Genomic DNA, 11,193 nt, shown 5'->3' with positions numbered 1-11,193 from the left:
CTTGACCACAAGGTATTTTGTTACAAGTAATGCAATTCACTAGATGGTCAAAGTAATTCACCTGTTTGATATTTTACTTAGTTTTTCTTCATGTATAATCTTCATATCGAGTACAGTATGTGTATGACCTGAATAGCTGCCCACTATCCAAAATAACCCTAAAACTTAACATGTAGACTAAAGACCAGTTTTTCCAATTCTAAACGTTTACTTCATGTCATATGATGGAATCCAACTATTTTAAAAAATTTCATGCAAAACATATACTACAACTGTGATGAGGTGAATTGACAATTCAATCAGAAATCCCCTCAGACAATCAGCAGCTCTGATATCCATAGTAATGCCAAGACCAGCAACTATAGAACATGCGTTCAAACAAGCCATATACTGTATAAGTGACTCGATGTTCCAAAAGCAGAGTGGTTGGTTCTGACAGTATGAATTGCAAACAACATTCATTTTAGACACATATAAAACGACAGACATTTTGTGATCACAACCAAACCATCAACCCTTTAAGTAAGTTAAGTCTATAAAAGGTTTAGAAAAGCGTGAAATTGATCTATCCATCTAGTTTTTCTTTTGTGATCAAGTTTTTATTAAATCTATCCATCTAGTTTTGAGTCAAACAAGTTAAAGATAGCTTTAACCCACCAGAAAACTGCATATTAATTCAACAGCAATAAAGGGCACTCCGTCACACATCTCACCAACAGCTGTCAGATCCTACTTTAATAGTTTGATTATACAAAACGTACAAATAAGACTTAGAAAACAGTAAGTGCAAAGTCACAGGCCTATAAAACAAATTTCTAACAGTCCAAATCATTACAAACATCTCCCACACAGAAGAGCTCCATGGAAGACCTACTCGGCAATCTTCAGCCAGCCTTTTTTAAAGTCCATCAACAGCTCCAGGAAGTACGTCCACTCAGGTTCACTGTCGTATTTGACCTCAAACACGTTCTTCAGGGGGTTGGCGTGCGCCTCGTGGATGCGCACCACCTCCCCCCTGTACCACACCTCCGACTTGTCGTCCTCCTCGTACAGATGCAGGATCTTCTTTCCCACCAAGTCCGGGTAGCAGAACTTGAGGGCTCTCTGAGCGCTCTGCACAGCCGAGCGCAGCACCCAGCGCCGCCGGTGCTCGGCGCTGTGGCAGGCAGACAGGTACGGGCAGAACTGGATCTTTAAACGGGATCTGCTGCGTCTTCGAGACCCGGAGAGAGAACGCAGGGCCCGGGAGAAGCCCTCCCTCCGCTGGTTCCAGTGGGGGACCTTGGTCGACCTCCTACTGTGGAGGAGGTCCTTCTTGCCTCCCGGCTTTCTGGCCTTCAGCCTCTCTTCATGTTTGGCCCTGGTGGGGGAAAAGTCTGAAAAGGTCCCAGAATGAGACACTGTCTTGTAGCATGCAGTCCTGCTGTTGAGGCCCTTGCTAAACAGCACTCTCCGCAGTTTAAGAATCATGCCTGAGGGTTTATTTGGTTGCAATTTACTTTTCACAGAGTCTGAGACAGGGTTGACCTGGGAGGGAATGGAGGATCCCTCCATCTCCGTGTCACTGGATGATGACGATAATTCATCCGACGATAAGGGACAGGTCCAGGTGTTCTCAACGCTCCCTGGGGAGCCTACCAGTGCCTCAACCCTTTCGGCCCCTTCTTGATAGTTTTGCACGCCAGTTTGAGTTTCCCCAAGTGAGTTAACGTCGTCCCAGTTCCTCTCCTGCTCCTTGTTTTCTACTTCAATGTCCGGGGAGGAAGATCTGTAATCCAGAAACGCCTTCCTTGAACATCTCTTCACCCTGCTTTTAGATTTCCGTTTGATAGGGTACAACGTTTCCCCCTCTTGCTGTGGATGCATCTGCCTGTTGGAGCCTGGAAACAGTGGGGCCGTGAAAACCTCAATGTATGCAGGAGTCTTGAGGCCTCCCGGGTCCTCTGAGGGGTCTTTCAGCTCCGTCTTTACGAACCCATCCAGCTTTACTGCTGCAACACACGTAATGAAGATCAAAGGTCAGTTTCAAATTTGCAAATCACACATAGTATTAAACATTCATTTAGTAGAAGCCGTACAGAACCTACAAGTCAAAGAGGTATGCAAAAACATTATGTATCTCAATTCCTGAAGAAGTCAAGAGTTCCAGCTTAACTGCTTGACAATTATGTTATGACAAAATTTAATTAATACATTTATGTATCTACAACCCAAATGTAGGTTTCTACAATGGGATTGCCATTTCACCCATAATAATCTTTAATCAATCACGAATAGCATTTATAACTTCCAGGTATTGGTGTTTACAAATAACATAAACACTGAATATAAGCTACCTACTCATATTACATTCAGATGAACCAAGTCATATGTTAGGTCTGGCTGAGAGGAGAGTGTCCTTGGGCAGTTTTCATATAAAAGTCAAGTAAAGAAAAAGGCAAAGCAAAAGTTGGAGATGGAGATAGTGCCACTACAGAAGTAAGTTCCCCAAAGCGTGCCATGCCAACTCTACCCTCAAACAGGAATAGAACGGTTTAACTGAACCTCACAGTCCAACTGAGACAAGGACGATTATGACAAGACAAGGATAGAAAAACACTAAAACTAAAACAGAAACACCCAGTAGTTTTGAATCACATTACATTGCTGCTGAAAAGTCAAATGGTAAACAGTGTTATTAGTGAGGCGTTGATCACAGGCCTCTAGGGCTTTTGAAGAAGTGAAATCCCTCCTACCCGCACATTGCCAAACATGCTTGAGTATCACTTCCTCCTCATGAACTCTCACATCCCATAATCTAGGCATAATGCTTGGTCGTCACATCTTTGACTTGTTCAGCCAACAGCCAACAGTCAGCCAACAGTCAGCCAACAGTCAGCCAACAGTCAGCCAACAGTCTAGCCAAGATCTGAATTTAATGAGGGAGAAATTAGGGTGCAAGGGACACCCTAATTAGAATAGTGAGGTGCAACTATTCTTCTAATAGTGATAAGGGGGGAAAAGCAGTGAATAGAAAGAAAAGTCGGTTAACAGCATGAAATATAATATACCTTTACTTTCTTTTGGAGTTCAGATGTGGACGATTCTGTAAAAAATAAATGGATTTTAAACGGAACACTGTCTTTTAAGCAAAATAAATTATAATACAAAATACCAAAATAATAAATCCTCCTTAATTTGAAGAAAAACTAAGCAAGTACCAACAGTCCGAATGTCTCCTTCTAGAAGATACATGGGTTTAAAAAACCTCAACTCTCTATAGTTGCATTACTGCTACTCGCTTACTGTTGTGAAGGAGGAAGTTCTGGTTCGTCAAGTGTGCAATGCTTCTGGTTATTTCCCTGTAATGATTCTAAACATCCAAATGTAATACCAATACACAGATATCCTCAAAAGAAAATAAAAGGGATTGCAATTCTTACCTAGGCGCTTGGAGACACAAGCATGATGGAAAAGGTTTAGCACATCGGTGTAGATGTGAGGCAGGTGTTTGAGGGACATCAACCTGCGGAGTTTGGACGAGAAGGCTTGTTTGTGGAGCTGCGTGAGGTGCTTCTCTTCAGACAGAGTGGTGGGCCGCAGCTCCACCTTATGGTTCTGCAGCACCTGGTCAATGTGGCCACCCTGGACCTGAGGGAACAGCAGCTTCTTCACCACCATCATGGGGATAAACACTGCCCCAGTCCGCATGACATGTGGAAATGGACATTGTTCCTGTGAGATGTATTCCTCAATCCTGCATAGCACCTTGTCCAGAGCCAACTGGATCTGTACATTAAGCCAAGCTTGTCCGGCTTTGACGCCCAGTAGACAGGATATCCTGTGGTTTTTGGTAGCAGATAGTGCCGAGTTAACCTTCTCCACCTGACAAATCCAGTCTCTGAGGGCCTGCTCCGGGGAGACCGACACCACCTCCGTCACCAAGTTGCAGAGGCAATGGTGGAGCTTCAAGAAACGCTCACGGACAAGTATGGGAGGTGTTTGTTGTGGAGGAAGGTGTTTGAACTCAGCCACCAACTCAGGTAGAGTGAGTGGCTTGTGGACCTCCACAATAGGTTGAACCTCAACCATAGCCCCAATCAGAGGCTTGTTATACTCTGCCATAGATCGGATGGGTGGCTTCTCTACCGTGTGGAGAGAAGCAACGCCAAGGATATCAGGTAAGATTAATTTGTATTTGGAAATTGGAACTGGAGGGATGTTTTGGGTGCCGAGTGTGTCCTCTGATTGCACAGGAGGTGTAGTCGATTTAGAGGATGTTTCACTCAATGCCTTCAGTTGTACATGGGGCGGCTGGACATCTTCTTGATGGGAAGATTCTAATCCAACATCTGGTGTGGTATGGCATGTTTTAGAAGTCTCATCTAAAACAGCATTTGGAGGTGTAATGTCAAACTCTTCGGGTTCACACTTCTTGATCACAAACATGGGGCCAGTGTCAGGGATAGAAACCTCTGCAGCCTCCTCTTTTACTGCAGCCTCGAAACAGTCTGCTGGAATCACTTTACAATGGCTATTTACACAGTCCTCTGTTTCAAGTTCTTGCTTCTCTACCTTCATTGCTTTTTGTTCAATGAGTTCTGATGTAGGCTTCACTGCTGTGGTATTACTGAAGAGCACCTTTTTGGGCACTGGGCCGTTGTCAGGGGGCTCTGCATCTTCTCTTGGTCCTTTATCTTGTATAGATGGGTCCGTTTTATCGTCACAAGGCTTAGTGTACTGATCAACGCTCCAACGCCTTTTAGAGGAGAGCAGCATACCAGAAGCCTGCAGGAGAGCTCTGTAAGGGGCCAGACTAAAGACATTATCAATGATTGGCATTGGATGATGATCCCTTGAATTTTCAGTCTCCGTTAAATCTCCCTCACGTTCCAACTTTTGTCTCTTGATTAAAAGTTCCTCATCGGGTGAATCACATTTTTCAATTTTTATTGGTGTGGCAGTGAAGTCCTTGGGAACTTGTGAATTACTCCTCTTGAGTTTACCTTTAACAGCTGTGGTAGACAAACAAGATGGCGACGTACCCTGGTCTTCATCAGTAATGAGAGAAGATGTGTCCGTTGTTGACGTCGGGTTATGACCGTGACCGTGACTGTAAACTTTGTGAATATGCTCTCTATAGTGAGTTGGGGACATTTGGACAGCTGTAGGATCCGTATGGTCCCTGGGCTGCTTTGAAGTGATAACATAGACCTTATGACAGGAGTAGTCCAGGGGCCGGTCCGCGGCCATGGTGGGGGGTGTACTGAATCGCTCTGCATGCGGGCTATTGTGTGGAACTTTGTTTATTGGTAATCTGCCTGGGGAAAGATATAACTTGTCAACGTGACCGCTGGGTCTCTTTGCCTCGACATGCATGTTCAGCGGGGAGCCACACGGTTTATCATGTGACCGGGCATGACCCCTGTCATTATGCAAGTTAACTGGTGAACCATGGGGCTGGCCGACTGGAGACGTAGTGAGACCATTAGTGTGAAAGATCAGAGGCGCGTGTTGTTCCTTTGGTGAGCCTCTCACTTGGCTTGCGGTCATATGAACTCTTGGAACTGCATAGCGTGGATCCAAACCTCTAAAGAATGAGGGATTTTGCCGGGCAACAGAGTTAATCATAGAAATGTCCCCGGTAACAGGCTGATAGAGCAGGCGATGTTCCGGTAAGTTTTTGAACAAATGATTAGAAAATGCAGATGCACTTTCTCTATGCATATTCTCCATGTTTTTACATACTGATGCACCCTCCATCCTCACATTTGCCTCAGGGTAATAAAACCCATGGTGCTGTGGAAGATGCCCATATTTGGACATCGGAGAGAGTTCCTGACAAACCTGTGATGGAAATCTATGTTGTGTTGTGGTCATATGCTCGAATGGGTGAGGGTGGGATGGGAGAAGGCCATGATATCCATTTGGGGGAGTCTGCAAATTCTGTGGAGTTAATGAGCCAAACAATGTGTGAGTTGGGATGCATGGGTAACTACTAAAGGTCGACTCAAAGTAACCAGGTATAGTCCTCGCTCTACTTGGTCCTAAATTCTGGTATTTTCCCCCATTGGAATCCTTTGGCAACGGCCTTTCTCCACCGTGTTCAAAGTGAGTCCCTTTTTGGTGCAGAGACGACTCTGGTGCAGCTCTGTGAATGGGAGATGGACGGCTGTAGTGGGCACCAGTGTTCATCCAGTCACTCTCATGGACGGCGGTAGGCACCCTCTGAGTCACATGCTCTACACCATATCTTTGTCCTAAAACACAACCCCGCTCAGAACAGCATGGCCTTTGTCCATAGACCGCCCTGGGGATGGCTAGATGCATGGAGGTTTTAGGTGACTGGGATGCGCGGCTACTTCCTGCTGTTTGATTGATGACAGTTGTTGACGCACAGGCCAAAGGACTGTTCATATCGGGACTTCTTGCATATTGTGAGGAAACGGGCTTGCCTGGGGTGCCGCACACTGAGGGGGACCGTGAATGGCATTCCTCCGGGGTGAATGTCTTCTTGTATGGCTGGTAGACGCTGTGGCAGTTGGCCTCCGTGCCAGGCTGATGACTCACGGCACTCCTGCCTTCCATCAAGCCGGCGCTGGGCCCTTTCCAGGCGAGAATCAGCCCCGCGTCGTCCTTCTCTCTCGGGTCATAAGCGTAGTAGGGCACGGGATACTTCTGACCGCGGGGACCCAGGAACCCAGGCATGGCTCCGGCGGGCGTCCCCTCAAACAGCAGCATTTTACTCTGAGGGGTCGCGGGGTCCTTGAGACTCGGAGCCCGTTGGCTTTCCATCATGTGCCCACTTCACCAGCGGCCCTCCTGTCCTGGTGAACAAGAACAAACACTTCATTAGATACTGCTCCTCTTAGTTCTATGTGAGTACTTATTTGTTGACTGATTTCAGGCTCTTAGAAAACAGTATGTGATTATTGGCATATTGCCTGGTTAGGTTTAGAGGAGATTATTGATATACAGTACATGTGTGGTAATGTACTGTACACAGTACAGATACATTTAAATATTGACAGTGAATCGTATATAAAATAAAAGGAAAATGTATGCAAAGCTATACACAGAGCGTAGAACAAATATGAACGATATTCGATTCATTCCCATATGCGACAACATAGAAAATGTTGCAATGTTCCTCTGGCGAGAATCCGTAATGGAGAAGGAGGACAGCAGCCTGGTGGACCCAGAATGCACTTGGGCTTTGTGGGCTTGGGGCGTGGCCCTCATGTCCCTACAGCTGCAGAGGCAGGGCCTCGGCTGAGAGGAAGTCTCTGGGTAGTCAGTGCTAACCCTGCAGATCTGGTGTGTTCTGGCCCCGAGGAGCACAATATGCATCCAGGTTTCGACATGCTGACATGCCGGTCTGATTCATCAACATCCCTTTTTTTCCTTTGAGCACAAACTTGCTAGCCTCAGGAAAGAGCTGCCAGTCGAAATGTTCACCAAAGTATTGGCTACAACTCGATGAGGGAAGGGATTGAACAGAGTCAATCCAGAACATGAGAACTGCTATTGATGGTGCCAGGCTAGCTGGAGTCTCCAGCTCTCTAACCCTGCCAACGGCGTCACTAGGGGATGGGCGAAGTTGGATTACTTGTTGGACATGCATGCATCATGGCATGCTGCCAAATGTCTCACTAGATTTCACAAGTAATAATAAAGCCTGATATGCATATCTTTGTTTTACCAATCAATTCGCACCATCATCGGGTACAATTAACAGAATGTTATCTCCTGAAGTTGAGAGGGGGCCAAGTCATTCTGGGTAAAGTAGGAAAATAGCAAACTTGAGCAGATCAGGGGAAGCCTGACCTGCTAGCCAGTGACGAATGACGATAAACAGATATCGGAAATAGGACCTGGTTGTCAAAGTGTGTGTGTCACTTTTCTGGTAATTTGTTTAAAGTCAAACAACCTGTAAATCAAGTCCCATAAGGACAATGATGGAATTGCATCATAGATATAATCTTCAACAAATCGACTTCATCTGTGACATTTGACACCTGAAGGATAAATTAAGCTACAAAACAAGGTCCACAAAATAGAGGCACAATCTGATTAGACCCCCCAAAAGGTAATTGTCAGACTGCTCACACACACACACACACACACACACACACACACACACACACACACACACACACACACACACACACACACACACACACACACACACACACTAATGTCACAGGCAACCTTTTGGTAGTTCTCTGTTAACTGCTCAGGCCAGAACTGTTAGGTTGTTAACAGATAACCATACAAGGCCACTTAGTGGAGTTAATGGTATATCAGATGCCTTTACAGCCCTGTTAGGAAATAACAGACTTCCTACTAGGGGTTAGTAGGGTCAACCACTACTATCAGCACACCCTTCAGGAAGAGCTGTGGAATGCCTGATCAGAACCCCGCGTTGACTAAGATCACATCTCTTCTCCCGGAGCCTAGTGGAGTTTACTCTGCTACGGTTTACCTTGCTTGCACACAGAAAGATAGCATCTTTAAGTGCATGGAGAAAAATGGAACGAAACTAATCCTACCACAGAGAGACAGAGAGAGCGAGACGAGAGACAGAGAGAGCGAGACGAGAGAGAGACAGACAGACAGACAGACAGACAGACAGACAGAGAGAGAGAGAGAGAGAGACGGAGACGGAGGGAGCGAGAGACAGAGATAGAGACGGAGAAGGTTTGGTTGACAGGAAATAAGTATTGTTTTTAGGACATAGGCTAACAATGTCTGTGCTCTATTCTCAAACATTGTGAAACCAAGGTATCACAACATTGGAATGCCTTGAGGTAAAAACAAGTTTCAGAGGAAAGAATTATCTCACTTAAGCAAACAAATAACTAGCATTTGGGAATCACCTTGAATCCACTGCTCCGGGAACATGCGGTTTAAAGGCACACATTAAAACAAGTCATGAGTTCAAAAAACACATTGGAGTGTATAAACATTGGATCAGTCGTATCTTAAAAGCAACCTAAACATACTTGTGACTCAAAACTCCTTGGTACCTTATCACGCATGCATGATATTTATCATATCTTGGAATCACGGGTGTAAGCATTGTGGTAGAGATAAACCCGGGGACTAGTCACGTTAAGAAACTGCTCTCATGCCTTTCCTGTTCCCTCCAGGGGACAGATGTTCTGTGCGACTGTCACAAGTCCAATCCTTCAAATAATCACTTGAAATAAATAGAATGTGTCTTACCTCTCCAGTGTTAAAACTCCACTACATGCCCTGGGGCTCTCCATGAAACACAGCTTCCCAGGACCGTGTTGTGAGCGTGGGACCAGTGTTGATGCGTGGAGGGGGAATCCAGTCCGCTGCAAGGCGCACACTAATGCGCACACAATACACTGATCAACCAAGTGGAGAAGAGCGGAAGAGTGTGTGTGTGTGTGTGTGTGTGTGTGTGTGTGTTAAGAGGATTGGCTTTGATCGATGGGCGGAGTTAATGGATATCCATTGACATCATGGCTAAACTGCATTTATTTGGCAACTTATTGAATATTTATGCAGCCTTGATCGAGTATCAAAAAAGTGACGCGTCAAGTAACAAACGCGGTGAAATGCGGTCATGACCTGAAGTGAGCGACAGCTCGCCTGCTGCTGCTGGCTGCTGTTCACTTGTGCATGTTGTGGTGCACTGCTTTTGTCTTGTCGGTGTTCCCCCCCATGCAGGGGAGACTGTAAAATGCTATTTTGAGATTTTTTCTTTTTAACGGATAATGTTTTAATTTAATACATTCATATAGATAAATAAATTCAATTTGTACGGGTTATTATGGTGGAGAGATGGAGGAATGTTAATTTGCGGAAAGGGTTTCTGTCTAAGTAGTTTGTGGGATTGTTATAAACGAGGTTGGGCTGCTATGTCTAGAGCCACTCTTAGTCTGATCGGTCCCTGTATAGCCTCTTACGCAAAGGGATGCTTGCTAAGGGATGAGCCATCTCCCTTAAGAGCGCTTTCCTGTCTCTTCATTTCCAGTTGCCATGGCGTCTCACCTGAAGACCCATCAACACGTGGCCTCCGCGGGGGGCAATGGATGTGACATACGCTCACAGCAACATTCAAAACGAAAGACATTAATGAAGAGTTATCTTGAAGCCTTGTCTCCAGTTCAGTAAAGAAAAAAACTAGCTACTAGGATAATAAAAAAAATGTCATCGACTTTTATTCAAACGCCTAATATAGGCTAATACATACTTTTGACTTTACCTGAACGCTTAATGAGCTTGAAATCACATACATGCAGCATTTGCCTTATAGTGTCAGAGCCTACCTATAATATCAAATGTATTCCCAACATGTATGTATGCCCTAACTCTAACCCTAACCCTAAGTATATTTACTTGCTGAGAGATGTAAAAAAAAAAGTGAATTTGCACACACGCAACGATATTCAATTAAATATAGGCCTACCATCTATTCAAATAATATTAATACTAGGTAAATCGCTCTTGGCATCCTATTAACCATGACCTCTGATGGATTTCTACCGGAATATTTTATTAGAACCAATGAGAACCAGGATTGAAATGAAGGGCTGGTGATGCATGAGATCAGAACGACTGGAAACAAGGTTTATCATAAGCAGATCCAATATTGACTTTTCAGGGACCATAGTGTGCTCCTACAGGTTGCAAACTTTAGACAGATGCGAATATTTATTTGTTAGCCCCACAGATATTCAAAGAGAAAGAAACCTGTTTTAATCACACGCTTGTATGTTAAATGAATCATCCCGTCATTATTCTCCTATTCTCCTGTTTTTTTTTTAAATGATTTTAAAGTCCGAATTCCGAGATTAAAGTCAGGAATCTGAGATTAAAGTCAGAACTCTTTTTAGTCTTACTTTAAAGTCAGAACTAAAAAAAATAATCACATGTGGCCCTAATCCTCTTCCGTAAGAGAGAGAGATAGGGAGAAAAGCGCTTGAATCAAATAACTTCCACCTCTTCCCGAGGGAGCACCTGCACTGTTTACCAGCCGAGAGGGAGCCAGAGGTAATCAGGTGCGTTGAGGCGCGGTGGGCCCACAGTGGCTGATCTCTCAGGATGTACTTTCTGATGAAACACCGCCGGGGGCTGCAGCGAGTGACGTGATGAGCAAGAGCTGTTTGCGTTACATCAGACCCAACTCACACCTGTGCACGTGTAAACAAATATTGACACACACACATGCAGGCGCAG

General features: G+C 44.9%; 1 protein-coding gene across 1 annotated transcript; it reads right to left on the bottom strand.

Moving 5' to 3' along the window:
- Nucleotides 1-453: 453 nt before the first annotated feature.
- On the bottom strand, nt 454-9,344 carry cUnh15orf39 (chromosome Un C15orf39 homolog). Its single transcript, XM_084477819.1, has 5 exons — nt 9,208-9,344; nt 3,423-6,806; nt 3,057-3,085; nt 2,550-2,556; nt 454-1,991 (listed from the first exon to the last, which is right to left on the bottom strand). Exons 2-5 carry the CDS (start codon nt 6,775-6,777, stop codon nt 871-873), a joined length of 4,512 nt encoding a protein of 1,503 aa, XP_084333945.1. The 5' UTR covers nt 6,778-6,806; nt 9,208-9,344; the 3' UTR covers nt 454-870.
- Between the last annotated feature and the right edge of the window lie 1,849 nt (nt 9,345-11,193).

The sequence above is a fragment of the Micromesistius poutassou genome, assembly GCF_964030765.1.
Source record: "Micromesistius poutassou genome assembly, chromosome: 13".
Classification (NCBI taxonomy): domain Eukaryota; kingdom Metazoa; phylum Chordata; class Actinopteri; order Gadiformes; family Gadidae; genus Micromesistius; species Micromesistius poutassou.
Note: the sequence above shows the minus strand (reverse complement) of the source record. Positions and strands in the feature narration are given on the sequence as shown.